This window comes from Chionomys nivalis, chromosome 7, assembly GCF_950005125.1.
Source record: "Chionomys nivalis chromosome 7, mChiNiv1.1, whole genome shotgun sequence".
Lineage (NCBI taxonomy): Eukaryota > Metazoa > Chordata > Mammalia > Rodentia > Cricetidae > Chionomys > Chionomys nivalis.
This window is the reverse complement of record NC_080092.1, coordinates 11,552,150-11,579,118: the sequence shown is the minus strand read 5'-3', so window position 1 is coordinate 11,579,118 and position 26,969 is coordinate 11,552,150. Positions and strand designations below refer to the sequence as shown.

Here is a 26,969-nt window from a genome sequence, read left to right as displayed (position 1 = left end):
CTGCCGTGGAGTCCTCTCCATGCTGTGCATCAGCTATGACTACCTGGGTGAAGGGCCGGGCGCTAGAGATGTAGTTAAGGACCCACTTAGGATACACAGGCTTTAGGCCTTCTCTCACTCGCTTCATCCTACAGCCTCTCACTCCGGAAGGCCAAAAGAAGATGTACAGTATTCGGGAGAGGCCAGTCTTGTGTTCTCATTCTGGAGGGTTCTAACAGCCCCAGGGCGACCTACCTGACCACAGCAGGGGCCCCTGCCAAAAAGGGTTGGGTAGAAGCTAGGCAGGCTCTCCTGATAGCCTTGGGCATTTGTATCCTGCCCAAAGTGGCCTCACTCCTCACTGCCCTCAGACCAGCCAGCCTGTCCTGTTTGGCACAAATTATGACTTTAGAACAAATTGCCAGGAACAACTGCCAAAACCTCCTATTTATTATCTCATGCTTTTGGTGAACAAGGACTCAGAGGGCTGAACAGTGTCCTCTGCCTGGGGTCATACAGCTGCCATCACGGTGGCAGTGTCACATTGGAGGCTCATCCTCTCCTAGGCAGCAGTGGGCAGAGCAGACCCTTGGACAGGTCACACGCCAAATCCGGCCATCCGGGCTCACCATCGCAACGTTTGTTTGGCTCATCCTCTCCTGGGCAGAGCAGACCCTTGGACAGGTCACATGCCAAATCCAGCCATCCGGGCTCACCATCGCAGCAACGTTTGTTTTGTTTGAGACTCGAGGTCTCGCACTGTATGTGCCTGTAGTCCCAGTATTGAGGCTCGAGGTCTCACACTGTATGTGCCTGTAGTCCCAGTACTCAGGAAGTCAAGGAGGATCTCAAAGCAGACTTGAGGCCAGTTGGGGCTACTCAGCAAGTTCAGGCCAGCCTGAGCTACACAGCAGTCCCTGTTGAGAGCTAAGGCAGGGCCTTGCTTTGTTACCCAGGCTGGCCTTATGTCTCAGACTCAAGTGATCCTGCTGCCTCACCCTGCCAAGTTAGCTTAGACCACAGACATGCCCCACTTTTCCTGGCCCCATCTCTTGCTTAATGCAGAGACAATTTGATTAATTAGAGACTCTAACGAATCCGCATCAACCCCTCCACCACATAGCACAGCCTTATCAGAGAAGAGCGTGGTGCACACACGGTTACATCTACATTCCAGAGGACTGACTCACGAGCCCGTGGACCTCCAGGGACAGGAATCTTGGGGACAGTTTCCAGTTCTACCTGCTGCAATCTAACTAACCTCTCCTTACTCAGGTGGCTCTGGGGATCTTAGGAGTCCAGGTTCCAGTGTTTCTAGTCTGGGAAAGCAGGCAAGGGGGTCGGGCTGCAGCCGTGACCCGCCCCAGAAAGCTCACCGGCTTAGTGCTCAGCTGCCAGGGATCCCAGGCATGCTCCAGGAGGCCATGACCTTTCTGGTGCCTAGGCTGAACCGAGGAAGCTCGGGGGCTGCAAAGGCTGGGAGCTCTGCCGGGACAGTGACGACGCTCTTGGGAGTGGACGGAGGTCAGGTGCAGCTCCTTGTGCTGGCTGTGTCATGACATCACACCCATGGGGACAGGCCACTGTTAAAGATGGAGTAACCAGAACCTCTCTTCTTCAGGGTGGCTTTGGGGGAAGAAAGCTTTGCCGCCATAAGCCAGAGGCGAGACACTTGTGCCTCCCACCCTCGGGCCAGACTCCTGAGGGACAAGGACGCACTCCGCACCTCACCGACAGTCACACTGCCCTCCTCTCATGGGCTCAGTCCTCCGTCCATTAATTAACGGTTTTCCAAATACTCGCAGGGTGCTTGGCAGATACTACAACCTGCTCTGAGCACAGAGGGCGGGATCCTCTTCATACCCGAAGCTGAAGAGCGGTCCTGGTGCCATTAGGGCCTTCGGGGGACACTGGGGAAGGCTCTGAAGAGAGGATTCCCAGCTGGCCCTCATTCAGGCTGTGGATGAAGACAAACTGCAAGCTCTTTCCAGTTGGAGGGCACCTCCAGCTCCCACAGCAAAGCCTCCATCTGGACTTCCAGGCCTGGGCACAGAGAGAGTCATGAGGAGGGGAAGCGGGTTCTGAGGAGATGGCTGTGGGCAGAGGCATGGAGTCAGAAGGAAGGTACCTCGTTGAGACAATGATAGACCAAAGCCAGGAGAGCAAGGAGGGCCAGGACTCCAGCAGCAACTGGGACCCCTCGGGGCATTTGTAGCTCCCAGCTGATGCTATAACTTTCCTGAGAAAAGAGGAGAGAGAATCAGAGGTCTGGGGAAGCAGGAAGGGAGGCTGGACAGGATGCAGTTCTCACCTTTCTGCTCCAAACCAGCGGACTCTGAAACCAAGTCATGGGTGGTTCCTCACCAACCACTGTTGGGCCTCCGGGCTCTCAATCTTCTTCCCAGAAGTTCCCCCACACTCCCACTGCCCCTCAAGTCAGTTACTGTAGCACCAAGCACCTCCAGGCTAGCCTGATAGCAAATAACCAAACAGGGCCGTTCTGTTTAGCCATCTCATCCTTCGAAAGTGAAACCTTTCCTTCCCAGGCCTCCTGTGAGGGAGGGGCACTGAAGAACCAGCACAGCCCATAGCCCCAGCTCAGTAGCCGCCCTTCCTGAGGTCCCTCCAGAAGAATTTCACGGGCGGAGCAGATAAACTGACTCCACCTCTCAATATTGTCAACCTAGTCCACAAAGATAATTTCCAATAAATCACGAGCTGTCTCAAGAAACAAGAGTTCTCCAGCGCCCCCTGGAGGCTGGTGGCGGGTGTAACCCGAGAGCCAACCTGCTGTAGGCCTGGGCACCCATTTCTCCAGCTGATGCCATTTGGTGACATGCCAGTAGGGAAACTGAGGCCAAGGAAGCTCAAGTAATTTGTCAAATCTCACAGTAGGTGGGCAAAGTCAAGTGGGTGTTCCACCTCTGAGTGTCTTCCACTTTTGCACGGGCTGTGACCATAGCACTTAGGACAAGCCAGCAGCAGCAGCTCAAGGAGGTGGGTGTGGTCTAGAGTGTGGGTCCTCTGAATTGATCGCACAATCCTCCCAACACAGAGGCACAGGCTGTGCGCTGCCTTCCCACACAGGTGGTGTGATACAGACCGAGGAGCTAGGTCCAGAAAACTGGCAGGGGGTCATGGCATGCTCTTGAGATACCGAACAGCAAACAGCACCCACACAATGTCTCATCTGTGACCTGTGACCAAGTGAAGGTAGATGCAGGAGAGGTGCGATGTCAAGAAAGGAAGGTGCCGTGAGAAGGACGAGAGCAGCCTCTGGGGTGGGGTGAGGTGGTGAGCGGAGGTTTGAATGCAGACACGCACACAGAAAGACAGCTCACAGTGCTGTCTTTACAGGCAGGATCACTGCTGAAAGACCAGGATGCTGCACTGGGAGTTCTGAAGTTCCCTTTGCTCTGAGTCTCCAGTAGGGTCCACCCTCACTCTGATAGACCCCCCCAAGAACAAATGAAATAGGCTCAAATGCACCCTGCACCCCAGATAACACCACCCAATGTCTCCACCATTTCACCTTTTTCCACACTGGACCAGACAAACCTGAGTGCTCAAGCTTTCTTTTTCTTTTTCTCCTCCTCCTCTTCTTTCTCCTCCTTCTTCTCCTTCTTTTCTCCTCCTCCTCCTCCTCCTCCTCCTCCGCCTCCGCCTCCGCCTCCTCCTCCTCCTCCTCCGCCTCCTCCTCCTCAGTATACAGTGTTCTGCCTGCATGTATGCCTGAACGCCAGAAGAGGGCACCAGATCTCATTACATATGGCTGTGAGCCACCATGCTGTTTCTGGGAATTGAACTCAGGACCTCTGGAAGAGCAGCCTGTGCTCTTAACCTCTGAACCATCTCTCTAGCCCCCATGCCCAAATTTTCTGTTCTTTTTTCTCTATTGTCCGCACATGACAGGTTTGTATATGCAAATTTATTTATGAAAGTAACAGGCCAAGATATACTCTATGTCCACAGGGTCAGGGTCTTAGACACTATGACCCTGGGCTAACTCCTGCCTTATGTTGGTTTTCCCAGCTGTCAAAAAGTGCTACTGGGAGCCAGGCGGTAGTGGCGCACGCCTTTAATCCCAGCACTCGGCAGGCAGAGGCAGGCGGATCTCTGTGAGTTCGAGACCAGCCTGGTCTACAAGAGCTAGTTCCAGGACAGGCTCCAAAACCACAGAGAAACCCTGTCTCGAAAAACCAAAAAAAAAAAAAAAAAAAAAGGTGCTACTGGGGTGACCGCTGTGAGATAGCAGCTCTCATTGGCGGCGCGGGGAGGCAATGGGACTTCTAGTCAAGAGAAAGGAACTGGTGGCTGGCAGAGGCAGAGGCAGGGGGAATCTGCGAGCTCCAGCCCAACCTGCTCTATTATGACAAGCTCCGATCCAGTCAGGGCTACAGCTGAGACCGTCTAAAAATACACTGAGAAAGATACCCGGTGTCCTTCTATAGCAACGTAGTCCTGTAGACTCAGAGAACTCCAAGGATGTGTGATAGGGACAATGGTGTCAATGCCTGGCACCTAGATCATACTCGGCTTGAAACAGGGCTCCAACACTGAACAGCTAGTGAGCCCACAGTTGCCAAGGGCCTCTGAGCCCCAGTCCGTGGATCTGCAGAATGGGGCGGTACAAATCCTCCCCTAGGGCCTTGGGAATGCGACAGGCTGCTGCCTGTACCGTGCAGAGTGTGGAATGCTGGGGAAGTGTGTGTTGAGGGGTGCAGGGCGCGAGGCCTTTCTATTCAGGTTCCACAAACCACCCCAGATTGGAATTTGTGGCAGGGACACTTCCCACTCACTCTCATCTCAGGGTCCTCAGCCCGGTTAACCGGGCACTACTTCCCTCTCTTGCTCCTTTGCAGGGGACAGGGCTGGGCTGATCTTCCCCAAACTATTTAGGGTTGTTTTAGGGCAACCCATGGTTCTGCCAGGGAGGAGTCGTTTGTTCCTCAGCTAACTCTGCCATCATTCATTCCTGTTCGTTCACTTCTTCCTCCACAGGACTGGCCCTCACAGAAAATGTGAGGGGTCCGGACTACAAAGCCCCCAGCTTTTCCTGGCCCTCGGGTGAAAAGGGAAGGAAACCCCAAGACTGACAGATCAACTTGAGACTTCCTTGATAGGCGTCTGGAGGGCCCTGGTGGGATCAGTGCAAGAGGGAGACTCCTAGCCCAGAGCTCAGCTTGGCCACTGAGCTGCCAATGGAGGCACCCCTACCTCACCACCTACAACCTCAGCAAGCCCCTCTCCTTGGAATACCCCATCCCTACCCCACTCCCTCCACCCCCTGACAACTTGTGGCTCCCAAGAACCTTCGCCAACTGCACAACTGCAAGATTCCCACAGCTAATTATTGATCTCTGCCACGAACAAACGCTTCGACCTCTCAGAATCCTCCCTAGGAATCTTGCTTCTCCATCGGCTTCAGGAGGACCTGTGTTAGGCGGAGGGGGTGGGGAGGCGGGATTGTCAGAGCTGGGCCTGGTCAGCCTGGGCCCAAGGGACTAGACATACAGGGACTAGTAAAGGGTGGGCAGGCAGGCCTGATGGGCAAGGGGTTTGAACAGGGTAGGGCTGCATAGGGTACCCCCCATCTCCCTCCCTGGGTCCCCGCCCCCGCCCTCCCACGCACCTGCGCTGGCCTCCCCCCAAGCCCCGGGGCAGCACTGGGAGATCAGAGGACTCGGAGGAGTTGGGCTCAGGGGGATGGGACGGGGAATTTCCCCCCACGCCTGCCTGGGCCTGCTCCCCTCCCCCTCCCCTGCCAGGTGGGGGGCACCGCTGGGGGAATTCCACCGCAGGCGAGGCTCCGGAGAGCCTGGGCTGGGGTCCTAGGGAGTGGAAGAAATGGGAGCGGGAGAGGGGGCGGGCTGGAACCTGGGGCACAGCTGCCTTCCTCCCCAGACACCAGCTGCCCCTGCCTGTCGCGGGTAGCGTCCACGATTCCTGTCTGTCTCCCGCGATCAGGGGCAGGGAGTGGCCCTTCCTTATTCAAGCCAGCCGCAGCGGGACCTGGGGAGAGACGAGCGTGAGGACTCGGAGAAGATGTGCGTGTGAGCGTCTTACAATGAATGAGTGGATTGAATGGGACTGCATGCGCGCGTGCACTTGAATTAGAGTGCCTGTGTCCACTTGGCTTGGTGCTGCCGCGGGAGGGAGGCTTGTAACTCTTTTTAGGATCTTCTAGAGGTCTGCTAAGCTGGCTGTCCTGTCCCCCTCCATGCCCTCCCAATAGAACCCACACCAACCCTGGAAGAAAGGGAGAAAGGGATGGAGAGGCATGAGTTGGGACGCTGGGGGTCCCGGGGGACAGTCGTGAGAGACGTCTGGACCTGCTGTCTGCGCTCCAATCGCGGGCAGGGTTTCTAGTCTTCCCGGGGGAGGGGAAGAGAAGAGGGGTGGGACCTATAGAGACAGACACAAGCGGGGTAGGAGACAGTGCTTCAGAGACCTGGGAGAGGGAGACTCAGGGTGCAAGACACAATTCGATGGGGTGGGTGTGGGGACCCAGACCCAACCCAGAACTAGAAACCGGAGCCTGAGCTCTTCCTCTGGCCAGATACCTCCCACAGAAACCCTTGAGGAGCGACAACCGGGCCGAGATCCCGGGAAGATATTCCCTGGTCCCCAACCTGCAGCGGCGACCAAAGACCAGGACAGACGATCAGAGGACAACGCCCCCCTCAGGTCACCTAGACCCTAGAGCAACCCTGGGGGTGTCCCAGGCCGTGCTTTGGCCCACCCAGACAATATCTCTCTGGTTAGGGAAGATGGGGACACTGGCTCTGCAGTGCCTCCTTTTCCTTTTCCCGATGCTGCTGCCGCCGCGCGGAGCCTCAGCAGGGAGCCTTCATAGTCCAGGTGAGTTAGACCCAGCGGCCAGGCCAAAGTCACTGCTGGGCTTCTGGACTTCTGCGCCCAGAACTGGGGCCCCAAAACTGGGGAGGCGGGAGAGCAGGTGGACGGAGCAGCTGAGCAGTCCGAAGGCTCCCTCGTGGATGGGAACTGACTGGGACCAGGCAGGAGTTGGGGGTCGAGAAGTGAGGAGGACCAGTGAGCGTCCAGACTTCTCCAAAATCCCACGGTTGCCGGGCAGGCCTGTCCGAATGCTTCCAGGTGAACGGCGCTGATTACCGGGGCCACCAGAACTACACGGGCCCGCGCGGAGCAGGGCGCCCTTGTCTTTTCTGGGACCAGACGCAGCAGCACAGTTACAGCAGCGCCAGCGATCCTCAGGGTCGCTGGGGGCTGGGCGCGCACAACTTCTGTAGGTGAGCAGCGGGGCGGAGCTGTCAGCGAGGCTGGATCAGAGGTGGCAGGAGGCGGGGTAGAGGGGTGGTCTGCTCTGGCCTGGTACAGGACCCTCAGGAAGATTTAGGGGCCGGGCCCATCTCATACTAGGTTCATCAGGTTCGCAAAAGCTTGGAACTAAGGATGTGTCAGACATAGGTGTCTTCTGCAAAGCCTCCAAGGGCCAGGACAAAAGGTTCACACCAGGGGCCTCTGGACGTCTGATCTGGTTGAACTTGAACCCTGAGATGGTTGGAATGGTTCTTTTTTTTTTTAATTTTTATTTATTTATTTATTTATTTATTTATTTATTTTTAGGTTTTTAAAGACAGGGTTTTTCTGTAGCTTTGGTGCCTGGCTTGGAACTAGCTCTTGTAGACCAGGCTGGCCTCGAACTCCCAGAGATCCGCCTGCCTCTGCCTCCAGAGTGCTGGGATTAAAGGTGTGCGCCACCACCGCCAGGCTGGAATGGTTCTTGAAGTACTTAAGCCTCATCTACAACCTGTCACAGGAGGGCTCAAAGTCACAGCTTTCTTCTGGAGCGTCAGTCAGGGGCTGAAAGGGGGCCACTTGCTGCCCAGCCACAAGGTTGAGGGGTTACTACTTGTACTCCTTTGACATTTTATGCAAGGAAGTGATGAGGACCCATTGTAAAGTCAGGAAGTTCTCCCATGAGGTCAAGCCAAACACATGAAAACAACTCTCCAGGCTCTTATGGCAACTTCCCTGTCCCCTCGGAGGTCAAAGTCTAGGAACAGAAGGAGAACTGGAATGTGTCCTGACAGAGAGAGAGAGAAGAGAGAGAGAGAGATCATGGCCTCTAAAATGTGGTGGCTACAGGGCAGGGTAGTAGGCGCCTCACCACCTCCCTCTGACCACAGGAACCCAGACGGTGATGTGCAGCCATGGTGCTACGTGCCAGAGACAGAGGAGGGCATCTACTGGCGCTATTGTGATATCCCCACCTGTCACAGTGAGTAAGCCCAGGAGCCTGGGGGGGGGGGTCGCTTTCAAAGGTGGGATTCTGACTCTGCTTCCTCCACAGTGCCTGGGTACCTAGGCTGCTTCGTGGACTCTGGGGCACCCCCCGCTCTCAGTGGTCCCAGTGGCACCTCCACAAAGCTCACAGTCCAGGTGTGCCTTCGATTCTGCCGCATGAAGGGCTACCAGGTACTATCCTTGGTCTCAGACCAGTGACCCTTTATCTTGACCTCAGGGCCCTACCCAGCTCCTAACACTGATGCCAGAACTTGACACTAACTTCTGAATCTCACCAATCCCTACTTCCCACCCCACTACTCCACCCATATCCACCATCCCTGCCTTTGGGGTCACCCAGTCTGTGCTCTCAGCTGGCTGGCGTGGAGGCTGGTTATGCCTGCTTCTGTGGCTCTGAAAGTGACCTGGCCCGGGGACGGCCAGCCCCTGCCACCGACTGTGACCAGATCTGTTTCGGCCACCCAGGCCAGCTGTGTGGAGGCGATGGGCGACTGGGCATCTATGAAGGTGAGATGTGGACCAGAACGAGGAGCATAGTCTCAGTGGGATCTGATGTGCCGTTCCCCAGTAGGAGTGCAATCAGGGAAGCCTGATGCTGGGATGGGATAAGATCGGGAGACAAGGGTTGAAAGCAGGATCTGTAATGAGCATGAGGTGGAACCTGATTGTGAAGCCCGCACTTGATAAGGGATTGGTCGGAAGGTGGGGCCTATTTATAGAAACTGGTCGGTGCCAGATGCCAGTACTGGGGCGGGAAAGAGGCCTACTTGGAAAGGGGGATCTCTGTGCTGGAAAGAAAGAGCCCGATGGCCTCAGGTTCTTGACCATCTCCCCCGCCCACAGTGTCCGTGGGCTCATGCCAGGGAAACTGGACGGCGCCTCAGGGTGTCATCTATTCCCCGGACTTTCCGGATGAGTATGGGCCAGATCGGAACTGCAGCTGGGTACTGGGCCAAATGGGCGCTGCGCTAGAGCTCACCTTCCGCCTCTTCGAGTTGGCCGATTCGCGAGACCGGCTGGAGCTACGCGATGCCTCGTCGGGCAACCTGCTCCGCGCCTTCGACGGCGTCCACCCTCCGCCGCCTGGTCCTCTGCGCCTGCGCACTGCTGCACTACTACTCACCTTCCGCAGCGACGCACGTGGCCATGCTCAAGGATTCGCTCTCACCTACCGTGGTGAGCAGGGGCCAGCCCTCCTGCCCACCCCCTCATCCCCGCCAACACAACCCTACTTCTGGCCACTTCGCCTCATACCTCTCTCCGCAGGGCTGCAGGACACAGTGGAGGACAGCGCATCTCTTAAGGTTTCGGCCGAGACTCCTGCAGGGGACCCGGATGGTGCCAACGTGAGCTGCAGCCCTAAGCCCGGAGCTGCACAGGCTTCCATGGGGGGTAAGGCTGGCTTGCAAGGTGGGAACTAGTCAGGGAGTGGCCCCTCGGAGGCCTGTCCTCATCACACCCTTGTGCCCGCAGCCCGAGTCTTCTCCACCGTGACGGCCATCTCCGTGTTGCTGCTGTTGCTCCTGTCGCTGCTGCGTTTGCTGCGTCGACGGTGCGGGCGCTGGGGCAGGGCTTGAGGGCAGACCCCGCACTGGGTGCCTGATGCCTCGTGCTCGGGGTGTGGGGACTCTAGTGGGGAGCCGGGACGGGGAAACAAAGCTAAGAAGGTCCTGGGTTCTTGGGGGGCGTGGCCTTGGGAGAGTTACACGTGGGTTCGCAGGCAGAGCAGGATGTTGGAGGCAAGACCGAGTATGGGTTCAGCTGACGTCTGCTCCCTCTCTAGGAGCTGTCTGCTGGCTCCAGGAAAAGGGTCTCTGGCCTTGGGACCTTCCCGGGGCCCCGGGAGAAGCTGGGCTGTGTGGTACCGCCGGCCCCAAGGGGTGGCCCTGCCCTGTCCCCCAGGAGACTCTCAGGCTGAGGGTCCTGGTGCGGCCTACCGGCCCCTCAGTGCCTCCAGCCAGAGCTCCTTGCGCTCCCTCGTCTCTGCTCTCTGACACCAGACGTCCGGGGTCCATCAAAACTTCTGCCAACGAGATGGACACCTGAGATACTATGCAGCACCCTACCTCTTCCTTGTGCCCTTTAAAGGCCGCCCGGTCTCTGGTCATCTCGGGGAGACCCGAAAATCGGACAGGAAGTATCCAGTGCTATTTGAGAACTTGGTCTGACCCTTGGGGTCCAAATGGTTGAAGAGAGCCAAAGGGCAAAAGGAACCCAACACCCTAATCCTTGGACGTTGATGTGAAAGGTGGTGTCGGGCTTCAGGGTTCTTTGCGCCTCTTTTGGGGACGGTCCCGGACTGCTGCCCTCAATGAAAGGTTAGGGGTCAACAAAAGTGATCTAAAGACTGATCAGAGAACCATAGATTTAAAATAAAGGGCCTATTTTGGTAGTCTTCGGCAAGTTCTTTGTGTGAGGGAGGAGTTATGTTAATAAGGATGTCGGGTAGGAGGTGAGATGCTGGGCGTTTCAACCGTGAGCTTTCTTGTGAGAGAGGAAGTGGAAGCCGGCTTTGGGTAGAAGTTCCTTTCTGGTACTCGCAAGAGTAGAGAGCCAACCTTTCTTCCCTTTCTGCCTTAGCCGGTTCCTTGTCTGTACCGGACCCAGCGGAGGGTGTGCCTTGTGGGCGATAATAGGGAGAGAGTTGGGTGGAACCCAAGCTCTAAGAAGCCTGGCCGGAAGGGCTGGGCCTCTCCAAGGGCTTCAGGTGCGTCACACATTTTAGACGCTTGGGTACCTGGCCAATAGGGGCATACTTTAAAAGTGGGTACGCGCCAGCGTTGCGCTGGACTCCTCTGAAGGGGCCTTAGCCAGCAGCACCTTGGACAGAGTCTGACTATGGGCTTAGGCCATGGGTAGCCAGGCTCGAGGTGGATATCCAAAGGTGCGGCAAGCTGGAGATCACTAAGAAAGCTGGGGTGTGAAATGTTGGTAGACGCCAGGTGCCAGGCCACTCCAGTAGAGAAGCCCAACCCAGAACATCGCGTCCCAAGCAAGGCACCCCATGCAAAGAAGGCTGGAACCGCACATGTTAAAAAGAGAAGGCCGGGGCGGTCTCGGGGCGGAGCATCCCCGCCCGCAGCGCCCATTGGTCCTTACAACGTGAACGTCAGGAATCCAGCGCGCGAAACACGGGCAGGGTGGCGGGGGCGAGGAGCCGGGGTGGAGCCTGGCGTCCCCTCCAGCGTCCGGCCGCGCCCGTCATCAGGGCTGCGGCTAGAAGCCGGGCTGCCGTTGCGGCCAACGGGATCGCTCCCTGCGGTGCTCTGCCACGGTGGAACTGGACGCACTGAGCTTCAGCAGCCGGGTCGCCAGCTTCCTTTCCCTTGCGGGGGCGTCGAGCTCGCGCGTGCGCAGCGAGAGAGGGAAGAGGGCCAGGACCCCCGGCTTACCCTACGCTGGGCGACCGGACAGCCCGGAGGTGAATTGGGATGAGCTTCCCAGCTCTGCGACTCCACTGAGGGAGACGCCTGGGAGCAGAGGGTCGCTGGCCCGCCGCAGTGCGTGAGGCCATGGCGTTCCTGTCCGGGCCGCGCCTGCTGGACTGGGCTAGCTCGCCACCGCACCTGCAGTTCAATAAGTTCGTACTGACTGGCTACCGGCCGGCCAGCAGCGGCTCGGGCTGCCTGCGCAGCCTCTTCTACCTACACAATGAGCTGGGCAACATCTACACACACGGTAGGTGAGCGGCTACCTCATGCTTTATGCTTCCTGCACTCGCGGCCGCCTTGTCTGTGAGCGCAGCAGACCCCCGAGTCCAAGTCCTAGGCTGCCCCTGCCCTGGTTGGGCCGGGCGCCGCGGTGACAAAGCTGCCATTGTCCCAAGCTTCGTAGCCAGCTTCTGCTTTTCCAACAGTGCCCCAAGGCAGGAGAGGGGAGCAGAGAGTGGGAGCCAGCTTAATCCCGCTGAGCTCTAGGGGTAAGGATCCTAATATCTCCTTGGTAATCCTGTGCCCTGGGCACCCTCCCCCTCTAGCGCTCGTCCTGGAGATGGGCGTTCACTGGCTAGGAGGAGTTAGAAAGAAGAAGACCGCCCCTGCCCGGCCCAAGCCCCTCCTCGTGGGGGCCTAAAGTCCCTGCCACCCTAGCAGTACCGTGGGGCTCCGCATGGTGGCCCTCCCCCACCCCCTTTGCGGCCCCTAGAGCTCTGCTGACACAGCCCTGGCCTGTCCTTGAGCCGCCCCAGCTGGGAGAGAGGACTAGAGCTAGTTAGGTTTAGCTTTGTGCTTTTCCCTAAAGGAGAGGGAGCACGTTATTGTTTTTGTCGCACCCCCACCAAGAGTGAGGCTGATGCCTGCATTTGTCCTCTGTTAGGGCAATGCCAGCTGCCTGTGGGGAAGGGTGGGAATCTCCAAGAAAGGCCAGCATCCGGAAGGAACAGAGCTCCTAAAAACACCCCCAATAGAGATAGGATAAGCTTATTTCGGGCCCCTTCCTTTCGTTCTGGCCTTTCCTGACCTTCCTTCTTTATGTAAAACAAAAAGACCCAAAGCCTCCATCTGCCTGGACATTTGACAATGTTAAGTAACCCTGGGTCTGGTTTGTCCCTCCTGTCCTAATCAGAACTCAGGCTGAGGTCATGCTCCTCCAGGCTTCTGCAGACACTCCAGAACAGATTGGCAGACCTGGTCTGGCCTCCTGTGTGGCTTCAGCGTCAGTCAGGACAGCTCAGGAGTTAGTCTATCCTCTATTCTCTTCCTGGTTGTCATGCTCAGCTGGGACAAGGCCACTCAGAACTGGTTTCCACACCTCAAAGTGGGTTCATTGTCTCTACTTCGAGACCTGCAGTGAGCCCTGACAGTAACACTTCTGAAAATTTGGAGCCCACAGACCTACAGTGTTGAACTCTGTCTGCTTTCTCTGCCTTCCTTGTGTTTTTGATAGGTCACTTTAAATTTTTTATATTTATATATTAACTTAGTATATGTGTGGGTAGGTGGGTGTACATCTGCCCAGGCATGTGGAGGTTAGAAGATAACTGTGAGAACTGATTCTCTTCTACCATGTGGAATCCAGGATCAAACCAAGATTGTCAGGCTTGGCAGCCTTTTCTATGAGTTATCTTCCTGGCCCCAGTTGATACCTTCTAGATGTGCTTTTCCTTTATGCTGATGTGTCTGGTGCGTAACTCTTCTTTCCTTGTAGGACTAGCCCTGCTGGGCTTCCTGGTGCTTGTGCCAATGACCATGCCCTGGGGTCAGTTGGGCAAGGATGGCTGGCTGGGAGGTACACATTGTGTGGCCTGTCTGGTCCCCCCTGCAGCCTCTGTGCTGTATCACCTCTTCATGTGCCACCAAGGAGGGAGTCCTGTGTACACCCGGCTCCTTGCCCTGGACATGTGTGGAGTCTGCCTTGTCAACACTCTTGGTGAGCCAGGGCCCCAGGAAGGTGGAGGCAAGGGCTACTGGTGGGAACCCTGGGTAGGGAAGATGAGCTAGCTTGGACTGATATCCTTTTTCTGTTCTCTCTCTGCAGGGGCCCTGCCCATCATCCACTGCACTCTGGCTTGCAGACCCTGGCTTCGTCCAGCCGCCCTGATGGCTTACACTGCACTGTCAGGTGTGGCTGGCTGGAGAGCCCTCACTGCCCCCTCTACCAGTGCTCGGCTTCGAGCCTTTGGTTGGCAAGCCGGGGCCCGCCTACTGGTGTTTGGGGCCCGTGGTGTAGGACTGGGCTCAGGGGCTCCAGGCTCCCTGCCCTGCTACCTGCGCATGGATGCACTGGCATTGCTTGGAGGGCTGGTGAATGTGGCACGTCTGCCAGAGCGTTGGGGGCCCGGTCGCTTTGACTACTGGGGCAACTCCCACCAGATCATGCACCTGCTCAGCGTGGGTTCCATTCTCCAGCTCCATGCTGGTGTTGTACCTGACCTGCTCTGGGCTGCCCACCATGCCTGTCCCCCAGACTGAGCTGTCTCCTAACTGCCAAACCAGCTTGCCCACAGCTTCCTGAGACAAATAATCCCATCTTCCCTCCTTTGCTGATCTGCAAGGGGCTGGTTCCCTGGAAGAAGCAGCACATGGGACTTCCTTTTGGGAGACCACTCTTCATTCCTCCCTGTGGATTAATCTCTCCCTGCTAACTTCCCTCCAGGCACTGTTTTACTGTCAGCTAGAAGGAAATCGTTCTTTGAGCTTCAGTTTACCCTGTTTGACCCGTGAGAGTCTCTGAACTCATGTCTGACAGTGAGTCTGGCCACTTTTCCAAGCCCCCAGCCCGGAACCACTGCTCATACCTTGCCACTCCCACAAGATACTTTCTGGATTCTTGAACTGGCCTCTCTGCTCCTGCTTCCTGACCTCCATCTTTCTGCATGCCAAACCTCTCAGCAGCCAGAATTTTACCATTCCTGTCATTCCTGAAGTCAGGATGCAGGGCAGTGGGACCAAGTCCTTCTCTCAGGACCAAGTGGGCATTGGTCCTGCTTGTATTGTCTGGCCAAGAGACATGAGAGGAGCGGCTGCTTTCCCTAGGCAACAGGCACGGATGTGGAATGGTGGCTTTGGATACAGGCCTCACTGGCCCAAGGACTCACCTTCAGTGCCATGGTCTGACTGATTGACCTGCCCACCAGAGACATGTCTGCTCAGGAAATCGCTATACAGTGCGTGGCTCCAGTCTGCTGGCCAAAGGCCACTCTAGCAGAGGGTCGCCTCATAGCCAGATCATCCCCGAGGCCTAAGACCCTAGGCAACATCAATAAAGGGACAAGAAATGCTATGTAGCCACATGAGCAACCTTGGGTGTTCCCAAGATTCATTACTTTTTATTAGATACAGAAGTTTCTGGAGGAGAGGTAGGAAAGGGGGTCAGAGATTTAAAAGCACCAAGGCTGGGCCTGTGGCTCAGGCTGGGTCTAGTGAGTCCTCAAACAGGCTGAGGAGGTTCCGTGGCTCAAAGGTAGGACAGGGACCTCTAGGAGGCTCTGAGTCCATGTCAGTTAGGTCTAGGGCATCCCTTTGGGGAGGAAAGAAAAAGAAATAGGACGTTAGGTCCCAAAGTCCACTGTCCCCAGCCCTAGGTCCCGGGCTTGCTCACCTCCTCACCTTGGTTTGTACCTGCCTCGAGGGGTAGAGGTTCTCCTAGTGATCCGGGACAGGATGGTCTCTGGGGAGAGTGAGGGACTGCAAGAAAGGACAGGTCAGCAGGGTGTTAGGGTTGAGGAAGGTAGGACCAAGCCAGTTCTGATCCTACTTGGTTCTAGGCCCCTGCTTGGTGAAGCTAGAAGGCCGTAACTGAAACAATAAACACACACTGACAGCTGTCAAGTCTTCCTATCTGACCATGTTCAGGGGTCATTTCTGTTCCTTTTCAGGTTCAACTGAGCTGGATGTCAAGTTTTGGTAAATGAAGCTTTTCTACCATTTTGCTATGTTACAAAGAACCTTCCAAGTGAGGGAAAAGGCACTATAAAGAGAGGGATCCTGAGAGTGTATGCTGCTTCTTTGTAGCAGTTTCTTAATTACACCCTTTCCCTTGGCTAGCAGACACCTGGGACAAAGGGATTCTCTCAGGACAGGGACTTACCAGGTTCTGGGAAGTATCCACCCAGGGGAGGACAGCACTTTGTTCCTGAACAGGGGGAGCCTCTAAAGAGGTCAGGACTGCAATCCTGTGCTAATAACTGGTATAAAGCTGTGCTGAATGTCACAGTTACCCACACAAGCCATGAGCCACATCCACACAGCCAGTCTTTGTCCTTTGGGTGTGACAGAGGCCCAGCCATCCTCCTTTCCACGGGGTCTGGGACGCCTTCCATGTAGCATTGACCACAGTGATGTACATATACACACACCCTCCACCCCTATGCCCTACACTCTCACCCACCCTATGCTGTCATCATCCCAGCTGGAGAGGCTGCTGTCCAGGAGTGGGCTGCAAGGTGGAGAGCCAGGCGGTGTGGCCGGTGGGCCTGGAGGCTGCAGCCAGCTGGCAGGATGAGCCAGACCATGCCAGAACCAGCAGAGCAGAGTGATCAGTGCCTAAGGGGAAAGGGAGCCTCAGAAATCAAGCCCTGTGACAAAAATCACAGCACTTGAAGGCTGAGGTAGGAAGATAATGAGTTCAAGGACATCCTGGTCTATACAGTAAGTTAAAAGGGAGACTAGATAGATCCCCTAGGCAAGGAACAGTTGGAGTATACCAGTAAGCACCATAGAGGCTTACCTGTAACAGGGCCCAACCTCGACTTAGGGCTTCTGCAGCCATATACCACAGAACATTCCAGGGACGCGGCTGCCTCAGCATGGGCAGGGCCAGCAGGGCCTCAGCTGTGGCTCGCAGCTGGGGGTTAGGCTCCAACATCATGGTGAGGACAGAACGAAGCTCTGAAGACAGACCTGTTCATGAGGCAGAGCCATGCATGTCAGGTAGCCCAATGGTGTCCCTACTACTAGCCACCCCTTGCCAGCTGATAGTAGTTGGCGCATTTCCTGAGCCCCCACTCACCAGCAGTGAACTCAGGGGGCAAGTATCCCTGGCGCAGCTGCTGCCAGCCCTCCCCACTATGGGGTAGTTCCATGTTGCAGGCCACTTCCAAGATGGTGAGACCCAGACTAATCAGGTCAGGGCATGAAGAAAAAGAGAGGCAAAGTCAGCTTTGTGACAGAGATCCCAGTCCTATGCAGCATCTTGGTAAGAAAAGGCTGCTCTTTTCTCCCTTAAACTATGAACTTAGTGTAAAAGGGGTGAGGAGCTTTGAGGAGGCCTCTAGAGGGCCAGTGAGCATCAGTCAAGATGGAGACCTTGCTGTGAAGCAGAAACCACACACTTAAGCAGTTAGCATGTTGCAGTGGAGGTCCATCAGAACCCCACTGGCATGTAAATTAGTTTCTATGAATATTAGGGTTGCATCATCATTCTGTAGAAATAACCAGACTACAAGTGAGGCAGAGTAGTAGTCGTCAGTGTGGACTCAGAACCCTGGGCCTGGGTGTAGTCTCAGATGTGGCCCTCAATCTCACTGCACCCTACTCTTCCAGTGCTGGGGCACACCCACAGAGCTGCTAGCCAAGCAGATGGCCAGCCTACAGTGTAAAGGCCTCTAGAGGGTTTGTTGCTTACTCTGGTGACCCTCAGCTAGTGAGCAGGGGCAACACTTCCTAGGCCTGAATGCCTTCCTACCCTAGTACCGGGAAAGAGCTCCTCTGTTGGGCAGTCCCCCTTTCTGCTGATCAGTCCTCAATAAGGGCCTCATACAGTCTTTCCTGACCTCGCCACATTCCAGCCTTACCTGAACACATCTGCGGCTGTCCCATAGGAGCCCTGCAACAGTTCTGGGGCCATGTAGCGCGGGTCTCCCTCCTGGGCCTCACCGGCGCCAGTTGAACCCAGATCCACCAGTAGTCCAAAGTCACCCAGCTTGCAGCGGCCCCGGGGCCCCAAGAAGATGTTGGCAGGCTTGACATCAAGGTGAACTAGGCCTTGACTATGGAGATGATCCAGAGCCAGAAGAGTGTCTCGCAAGTAGCCCCAAACCCGGGCTTCTGGCAGGCTGGCCCCCCAGGCTTCACAGTGTTGCTGCAGGCTGGGCCCACAGAGCTCCGTCTGTAGGTATAAGATGCCGCCCTCCTCCCAGGCCTGTTCTAGTCTCACACAGTGTGGGTGCTGCCCCACTTTCTCGTGGCCGCCTACCTCAGCCAGCTTGCGAGTTCGGTCTTTGGGGCCTCGGAATGGAGACAAGGAGCGTTTAACAGCATAGAGTCGGCCATCTTCCTTGGAGCGCACCTGGAAGGGAGGTGTTGCCCAGAGGTAGGATGGGGGAAGTCAGAGAATGCTGTTAAGACTTCACTATGCAGGGGAATACACATCAGTCTTGGACCTCTGCATGCAATGATAAGGAACTAGATATATGTTCATTGCAGTAGAGTGGACTGGAGACACAACAACAGAGGAGATGGGGCAGACTATGCTATCTGGCCAGGGTCCAGTGCTAAGAGAAAAATTTAGTCCCAAAACAACAGGGCAGTATGCTCTGTTGTGACCAAGCTTTCCTCTGGAGAGGACAGGCGATCCAAGGGCCTGTGCTACGTGTATTTTAAATTAAAATTGCCTTCAAATAGTGTTTGTGTAAAGGAAAGCTACTGTTTTAGAAGACAAATAATTGGAAAATTAATACCATATTAAAGAAAACAAAATTATAATGGGAAAGGGTACAGTATTTGAGCCTGCTAGCCTAGGAAAAAGGTTGGCATTGGTTCAGTCAGTTCCAGGTCAGACAGAACCAGTCATGATCTCAGCACACCATCTCCAAGCAGAGAGGTGGTGACAGGGAACTCTGCAGGCTGTGCCAGGATCTGGACAAGGGGCCAGTGCATGTTAGGCCTGGGAGTGGGGAATGGGAGGTGGCTGTAAGCTCTAGAGAGGCAAGCTATCAAAGAATAAAGGGCAGCAGGATATCTAGGACACTATCCCACCAATGCAGAGGCTTCCCAGAGAAGCCTGGGAAACCACCCTTCATTTACCTTGAAGACCTCTCCATAGGAGCCATGACCTAGGCGGCTAAGCCTCTGGAAGTTCTGCTGAAAGAAGGACTCTGGCCGGCTTGGGTCATACCCAGGACTCTGAAGGGTCTCTGAGGTCTCACTCAGGAATGACACCCTCCGGGGCTGGGGCTGGTGCCAGCCTGGGGTCCGAGGAGGGAAGAGACGGCTGATAGGGATGCTGCCCTTGGCAGGGGGCCGAGGTGGAAGGCTCCGGCTGAGGCCCCCAGGTCTTTTGAGGGAGAAACCAGGTTCTGCATGTCGGAAGTAGGCTGGAACTGGGATGGGGGTACCACTTAGGGGCGGTGGGGTGCCCTCAGTGGGCATGGACATGGTCAATACTAGAGGATCAGAGCACAGAGCAATGTGTCCACACTCAAACAGTGCTTGATTCTGTGGCCCACAAGAGAGCCACTTCTTTGCCACACACACGTTCTACTTTCCACATGAAGGTCGTGTGGACCACAAGTACCTGCAGAGAGGAAGAAAAGCCATCATGCACTTGCACACTGTGCCATCTCTACCTTGGAGGTGACATAAATACGAAGTCAGAACCATGAGCCTGTATCTCCAAGGGCCTCATACCCAGCAGAGGACAGTATAAGCCAGCAGCTCAGGAGATGCCCATTCAGCCTTCTTTCTGCAGCCTCTCCCAAGGCCCTGAGACAGAAAAATCATGCCGTCTCTCATCACCAACTCCACAGTAAAAACAGCTTCTGAGTTCCAAAACTTGACCCTCTTCTAGAATACGCATATAAAATGAGGAGACCTGTGGCCTTTCCCCCAGAAACAGGCACAATAGATGAAAACTATACAACCATCTTAATCTTTGGATATGTTACTAAAGATAGAAAATCAAAGAGTTGAAGAAAATCTAGCAAATCTTGGTGAGAACATGGAGAAAGAGTAGAAGCTGCAAGTCTCCAGCACTGTGGGCACATGTCCAGTGAGGCTCTTGCTGCCGCAGCTCCCTGTCAAAGTCAGTGTCTGCCTAGAAGAGCAGGTGTCAGCATCCCTCATCTCCTTCTCACTCCACAGGGCACAGGCTGGATGTCTGTTGAGTGACAGACTAACCAGGGGCTTTCTTCTCTCCTGTCCTACTGACAGATGACATGGAGGTTCTACTTTCAGGCCTAGCAGGCTGAGAAGCCCATGGTCCAAGCTCCAGCACATTCATAGGAAGAGGCAAGCAGGAAATGCCAGAGACCTCCGTCCTGTCCCAGCACCCTGCTTTTTAGGCAGCAGGGCCAGCCAGGAGGAAATGCGCCATTGTCCACAGCACAGCTTAGAGAAATTACCCAGGGTTGAGGTAGGCTGTAAAATAGAGTCCTAAGGCTGTCCCTAGGAAAACTTGACTTTGAAAGAGGGTGAAGTTCATACCTGACAATGCTGTCAAAAAAGTAAGGAGTTAGCCGGGCGGTGGTGGCGCACGCCTTTAATCCCAGCACTTGGGAGGCAGAGGCAGGCGGATCTCTGTGCGTTTGAGACCAGCCTGGTCTACAAGAGCTAATTCCAGGACAGGCTCCAAAGCGACAGAGAAACCCTGTCTCGAAAAACAAACAAACAAAAAAAAAAACAAAACAAAAAAAAAAAAACCAAAAAAAAAAAAAAAAACCAAAAAAAAAAAAAGTAAGGAGTAGGGGAGTGTATAGAGCTAGACACAGTGAGTGTCACCTAGAATCCCCGCACATGGGAGGCAGAGGCAAGAGAATAAGGAGTTCAAGGCTATCCTTGGCTACATATAGAATTCAAGGCCAACATGAGTTACATAAGACCCTTGCTCCTGCTCCAAAAAAAAGGGACCTAAAAGATGACTCAGCAGGTAAAAGTGCTTGCCTTGCAAGTCTGACAACCTCAGTTCAAGCCCCAGAACCTACATAAAGGTGAAAGAAGAGAACAATTCCACAAAGTTGTCCTCTGACCACCACATATGTGCCATGGCACACTCTCCTCAACCGTGATTTTTTTAGTGAATGAAAACTTTATGTCTTAGTTGATGGGTTGGACATGGTGGTATATCCCTGTAATTCTAGCCAAGGAGGCAAGAGGTTCACAATGTGAGGTCAGCCTGGGCCGCATATTCAGATCTTGTCTCAAAACGAAGGAAGGAGAGAGAGTTAAGAGGACCGACTGCTCTTCCAGAGCACCTGAGTTTCATTCCCAGCACCCACATGGCTGCCTGTAACTCCACTTCCAGGGATTTGATCCCTTCTACCAAAACCAAAACAATACATATTCTGGGAGCATAAATGTCCTTGTTCTCATAAACATCACTAGGGAAACCAGGGATGTTAAACACACGAGGTTGTCCTACCAAAGAAAAGAGATATAGAACTTCTGCTCAGAAGGTTGGTACAGGAGGCAGCTAATAGCCTAGGTGACCCCTGTGCTATCTATACAGCCAGACCATACCTGGCTACCCCAAGCTCCCACAACCAGGACCAGAGGTGGCTAATAGCCCAGAAGATGACCTCTATATATCTGTATGATGGGATGGAGGCCAGATCTTCCTCTAGGCCTTGAGATAACACAAGTAGCCTATCTCTAGAACTGAGAAGAGTTTTGATCTAATTATGCTTCCTTGTACACAGGGGATTATTACAGCAGGAAACCTTTTCTCAAACTGTACTGTACTTAACTACGCCTACAATAAACTGCCCAGTGTCAGACGCTAGAAGTCTGAACCAATGTCGGCTACTGAGTTACGTCGAACTGGATTTCCTTCTTGCTCCTCACAGATCAACCCTTTGCATGTCCTGGTAGTTGCAGAGGCCTGCTAACACAGCATATACAAATAACTAAAGGCCTAAATAAAAGGGAAAACATGTTCATGGTAACAGTCTTAAAGCTGTGGACTGGGGTATAGTTCATGGTACAGTGTTTGCCTAAAGCACTATACCTCCAGAGGCCTTCACCTCAGCCTTGGTCTGCAGATTAGGAACAATCCCTGTTAGAAACCCAGCTAGCTTCCCTGTAGAAAACTACGAGCATGTCGGCAGTTGGCACACACCTTTAATCCCAGCCCTCTGGGAGGCAGAGGCAGAGGCAGGAGGATCTCAAGTCTGGAAGACAGCCTAGAAAGGGCTGATTCTATAATTCATGTGGATGTTCAGACCTCCTCCCCAAAGTCAAACTATCATAAAAGACTAAATTTGAGGCAGGCGATGGTGGTGCACGCCTTTCATTCCAGCACTTGGGAGGCACAGGCAGGCAGATCTCTGTGAGTTCAAGGCCAGAGGCCAGCCTAGTCTACAGAGTGAGTTCCAGGACAGGCTCCAAAGCAACACAGAGAAACCCTGTCTCAAAAGCTAAAAGAAGGAAAAAAAAGACTAAATTTGGAAGACTTACATTTCCAGATTTTCAAAATTTCTTCATATCCATAGTAATTAAAAGTTTGTTCACAGAAAGATGAAGGGGATAGAACTAAGGTTTCTGAATTTATGGTTTAATCATTTTTTTCTTTGAAGCTGGTGGTGCACACCTTTAACCCCAGCACTCATGAGGCTGAGACAGGAGGATCACTGTGAGTTTGAAGCCAGCCTGGTCTACATAGCAAATTCCAGGACAGTCAGGACTACATAGAATGATCCTGTCTTGATTTTTTTTTTATTTTGTCTTGTTTTGTGTTTTGTTTTTTTATTTTCCCCAAGACAGGAAATCATGATTTAGTTCAAGCTAGCTTTAAGTAGCCTCCTACCTCAGTCTCCAGAGAGCTGGGATCATTTATTTTCAAAAAGAGCATCAAGCCAGGAGGTGGTGGTAGTGCATGTCTTTAATCCCAGCACTCAGGAGGCACAGGCAGGCCTCTGTGGGTTTAAGACCAGCCTGGTCTACAGAGTGAGTTCCAGGACAGCCAGGGCTACACAGAGAAACCCTTTCTCAAAAAAACAAAAAAGAAAAAAAGAGCGCCAAACAATTCAAAAGGAAAGTCTTTTCAACAAATAATAGACAACTGGGTAGCTTCATGAAAAAGTAATTTTGAAAAAAAATTTTGACTTCATCTAATCTTCTTAATTAGTGTGTGTATTTATAATTTCATTTTGTTTTGAGAAAAGTCTATTTAGTCCAGACTGACCTTGAACTTGTAGCAATCTTCCTGCCTCGGCCTTCCAAGTGCTGAAATTAGACATGAGGCACCACAGCGGACATTCACTGACAGAAATATTAGTGCTTGATCTTGGAATGGACGTCACAGTCTCACTAGTGGTCTTACGCATATATGCTTTCTTATGATGCTTTTTATTAAAGTGATTATTCATTTATGGTACTAGGGATTAAACCAAAGGCCTAACACATGTTAGGCAAACATTCTACCAGAGCTACTCCTCACACCTGTGCTTTCTAAATATGAGATTTATTTTTGTTTGTTTTTTTAAGACAGGGTCTCTAGTTTAAGTTGTCTTCAAACTTGCTGTGCAGCCAAGGATAACCGAGTTTTCCTACCACCATCTCCAGAGTGCTAGGATCACAGACATGTACAACTACACCCAATTTAGATAGTGCTGGGTATCAAACTCAGGCATCATTTATGTTAGGTAAATGCTATACGAACAGAGTTATTAATATAACCTCAGGCCCTAAATCTGGGATATTCTGCATTATGAAGAGCACCTGGCATCAGGAGTTTGTGGACTCACAATTCTGCACTACAAAAAGCTGAAGGATTTAAGACTGGTGTCTGGCATAAATGCTAGCTGTTATCATAACTGGTGATTTAGATAGTAGTTGAAATGACTCACGGACAGTGGTACCATGGGGGTCAGCAACTGTGTGTCTGTTGGGGCAGAGGGGGGCATCAGGTTGCTACAATGTTGTAACTGAAACAAAAGCAAATTAAAAGCAAAAGAAAGAGTCCATTATAGGGGAAATCACATGTATCAAAAGTTTGCCACAGCCAGCTGAGGGTGGTGGCTAGATCAAATCACTTGGAGAATGGTTAGCCTAGTGAAGTTAGGGACTTAAATTAAGAGACTTGGCTGGAAGACTCTCTTGTTATGGCTCTATTTACTTCAAGAATCCCATCCCAGAGATGGCCAGTGGTTATGACAGAGTACCAGCCTAGCACAGTCAGGGCCCTGTATTTGGTTTCCACCCCACAAAAAAAGGGTCTTCTTGGAGGAACCATGCTGCCAGGCTCCACGATCACGCTGGTTAAATATAGTCTTGAAGGGAGGGAGCGATGCCTCAGAAGCTAAGAGTTCTTGCTGCCCTTCCAGAGGACCCAGGTTTGATTCCTAGTGGCTCACAAGCATCTGTAACTCCAGTTCCAGGGGATCTGACAGGCTTTTCTGGCTTATGTGGGCACCAGGCACGAACATGGTGCTCAGACACACATGCAGGCAAAATACCCATAACATATATAAAAAAAAATAACAAAAAGAAATACAGAAGTCGAAGTCGAAGACGAAGACGAAGACGAAGACGAAGAAGAAGAAGAAGAAGAAGAAGAAGAAGAAGAAGAAGAAGAAGAAGAAAGAAGAAGAAGAAGAAATACAGTCTCCATGCCTAGCATCAGGGAACCCCATCACCTTCTGTCTTCAGCCAGGAAGAGCGGCCCCTCTCAATGTCATTTATGTTTTAACACCTCTGGCCTGGTCAAACAGCCTTTATGGGGTGAGAAGGGCTGGTAGCGGAGTCCTGGCTGAGTCCGGAGTGGCCCTGAGCCCCCGGCCAGCCAGGGCGACCTCCACGTGTCCTCACCCTCTCTGGGCTGGACACACCAGTGACCACCGTCTAGCGCTAGCGTCCGGGCAGGGCTGCTGCAGTATTCGCTCCGTGGGCGAGGGGAGATCTTGGCCAAGGACTGCGTGGACCGGCTGTCACCCGGAAGGGGCTCTTCCCAGAGGGTAAAGAGAGGCAGTGCTGGGAAAGGGGCTCCCAGTGGGGAGGGTCGGGCAGTCACCCAGCGCCATCTGCGGGAGTAGGCGGGGCGTGGGCGACAGCGCTGACCCGGAGTCGCCCGAGGGCCAGGCGGCCCGTGACGGGCAGGGAAGGGTGGGGCTGCTGCAGAGGGGCGACCGGCCACTGGGGGAGGAGGCCGGGGGCCGTCTCGGGGCGCAGCGCGGCGGGAGCGCGGGGCAGAGCGCCGGGCGGAAGAGCGGCGCGGCCCGGAGCCCTCACCCGGGTGTGGGCTCACCTGGGGAGGCTGGGCGGGGCGGGGCGCGGCGCAGCAGCGAGGTCCCAGGTTCCGGGTCGGCGGGAGGCCGCTGAGGTCCTCACAGAGGCCAGGCAGACCGGGGTCGGGCAGCGGCGCCTCTGGACACCGGGACGAAGCACTCTCTCAAAAGGGGAACGGCCCGTGAACCCGCGCGGAGGCAGCTCGCGCCAAAAATTCCAAACCGGCCTCGAGGCCCCGCCCAGGCCCGCCTGTGGCCCCGCCCCCGCCCGGCGCAGCCCGGTAGACCCCGGCATTGGCTCCGCCTCGGGTCCTGCGTGCGCATTGAGGCCTCCCCGCCCTCGGAGCTTGGCCGAGCGCGCTCACCGCGCAGGCGCAGCTCTTCCAGGCCTTTGCTAAAGAGAAACTAAAGTTTTAGTCCTGGACGCCAGGTGGGAGCGATCCTTTCCTCCCTCAGGATTCCCAGGACTTTTGTCGGCGTCCGGACTTTGGTTCCCACGCTTCTCTGATCTGCCCTAATTCTCGCGAACATAAAAGGAGCAGGCAGGGCCCTCAGAAAGTCAATTGCCCCGCTACACATAATTTTGTACACATTTGAAAGCCGATCTTCATCACACCGGGATAGCGATGGGGAGCGGCTCTTCTAAGAAGCCGGAGCCTTCTTGTGCCCAAGGTTTCCACCGGAGAGAAGAGATGTTCAAAGGGCCTGTGCTGCTTGCATTTTAAATAAAATTGCCTTCAAAAAGTGTTTTTGTAAAGGAAAGCTACTATTTCAGAAGACATATAATTGGAAAAGTAATACAATATTAAAGAAATCAAAACTATGATGGGAAAGGATGCAGCTTTTGAGCCTAGGAGAAAAGGTAGGTATTGGGGTCAGCTCCAGGCCAGACAGAACCAGTCATGGGTCCCAGCACAGCCGTCTCCAAGCTTCCGATTGCCACTGAACTTAGGACGATTCCTTTAAAAGGGACAGAGAGCCTACGCAGAAGGTGAGGTGAGCTTACGTCTCTGAAAAGGGGACCTATATTCGTTTACTCGAGAAGTGAGGGAATCTAGACCCAGCCCAAATACAGCTGGGGCTATAAAGACCAAGAGCAGGGTGCAGCCTGCCTCCAAGCCCTTTTCCTCTGCATTAGCGTCTCTGAGGGCCAGGGCATCCGTGACTTAGACTAGTCCTTGTTGAGGACCCCAGACAGGTCCCTCTCCAACTGTTTAGGGCTACTTTCTGCCAGGCCTTTTTTCAGGACAGACCCCATTCCCTTCCGACTGTCAGTTTCTCAACGTTTAATTCATCATGATTGGAACAGACAGAGAGCAACAACAACCCAGTGCAATGGTAATTCCCCATACCTCAAGCACAGAGGCGGCCGAGGCAAAAAGACCATGTAAACCCAGAAACTGGAAGCTAGTTGGGCACTATAATAAGACCCCTGTCTCAAAATCAATCAACCAAACAAACAAACAAATAAAATTTAGGCATAGTGATGTAGAAGTGTAATTCCAGCCCTGGGCATCTGGGGAGAATGAGGCAGGAGGATCTCTGAGTTTGAGGCCACTCTGGTCTATATCAGAAGTTCCAAGCGAGCCAGGGCTGCATAGTGAGACCCTGTTCCAAAGGAGGGGCGGGTGCTGGGCGGTGGTGGTGGCACATACCTTTAATCCCAGCACTCCGGAGGCATAGATAGGTAGATCTCTGTGAGTTCGAGGCCAGCCTGATCTACAAAGGGAGTTCCAAGACAGGCTCCAAAGCTACAGAGAAACAAAAGGGGTGTGTGTGCAGTTTCAGCAACTTGAACCCTGTCTTAGAAAGGAAGTGGGGAAGGGAGTGAAATGGCTAAGCTGACTGCTCAGCGTAGACTTCCTGCCTAGCATGTGTGGAACCCTAGGTTCAACCCCAGCATCACAGAGACACACACGGACTTTCCCCGGCAGCAGCACACTTAAGTGAACACCTCACGCTGCAGAGAGAGCTGCACAACACACGCAATAAGTACGAGTGAGTAGACGGTAAGTATGTAGATGCCGTGTCGGGAATAAAGCTGCAGGGCTGCTCAGTCTCCACACGCGTGAAATGAGAAGGCGCCTCCCTCCTCGAAGAAATG

General features: G+C 53.9%; 3 protein-coding genes and 1 long non-coding RNA gene across 6 annotated transcripts; 2 read left to right on the top strand and 2 right to left on the bottom strand.

Annotated features, from left to right (window-relative positions):
- Positions 1–360: 360 nt before the first annotated feature.
- Positions 361–2,583, bottom strand: LOC130878041 (uncharacterized). The gene is made up of 3 exons (XR_009057426.1): positions 2,291–2,583; positions 2,108–2,218; positions 361–2,022 (listed from the first exon to the last, which is right to left on the bottom strand). It is a non-coding gene; the product is annotated as an uncharacterized LOC130878041 (long non-coding RNA).
- Positions 2,584–6,749: 4,166 nt separating this feature from the next.
- Positions 6,750–10,262, top strand: Kremen2 (kringle containing transmembrane protein 2). Of its 2 annotated transcripts, none has more exons than XM_057776214.1 (9): positions 6,750–6,840; positions 7,076–7,250; positions 8,151–8,242; positions 8,315–8,439; positions 8,739–8,775; positions 9,112–9,444; positions 9,535–9,660; positions 9,742–9,820; positions 10,052–10,262. In XM_057776214.1, exons 1-9 carry the CDS (start codon positions 6,750–6,752, stop codon positions 10,260–10,262), a joined length of 1,269 nt encoding a protein of 422 aa, XP_057632197.1. The 2 variants fall into 2 exon arrangements, with proteins under 2 accessions (XP_057632197.1, XP_057632196.1); XM_057776213.1 differs by having other exon boundaries at positions 8,622–8,775.
- Positions 10,263–11,384: 1,122 nt separating this feature from the next.
- On the top strand, positions 11,385–15,545 carry Paqr4 (progestin and adipoQ receptor family member 4). 2 transcript variants are annotated; one of them, XM_057776215.1, is made up of 3 exons: positions 11,385–11,946; positions 13,414–13,635; positions 13,744–15,545. In XM_057776215.1, exons 1-3 carry the CDS (start codon positions 11,781–11,783, stop codon positions 14,175–14,177), a joined length of 822 nt encoding a protein of 273 aa, XP_057632198.1. In that variant the 5' UTR covers positions 11,385–11,780; the 3' UTR covers positions 14,178–15,545. The 2 variants fall into 2 exon arrangements, with proteins under 2 accessions (XP_057632198.1, XP_057632199.1); XM_057776216.1 differs by having other exon boundaries at positions 11,777–11,950.
- Pkmyt1 (protein kinase, membrane associated tyrosine/threonine 1) lies at positions 14,996–25,026 on the bottom strand. The gene is made up of 8 exons (XM_057776212.1): positions 24,886–25,026; positions 18,732–19,221; positions 17,501–17,994; positions 16,717–16,823; positions 16,435–16,607; positions 16,096–16,250; positions 15,315–15,392; positions 14,996–15,225 (listed from the first exon to the last, which is right to left on the bottom strand). Exons 2-8 carry the CDS (start codon positions 19,080–19,082, stop codon positions 15,114–15,116), a joined length of 1,470 nt encoding a protein of 489 aa, XP_057632195.1. The 5' UTR covers positions 19,083–19,221; positions 24,886–25,026; the 3' UTR covers positions 14,996–15,113.
- Positions 25,027–26,969: the final 1,943 nt, after the last annotated feature.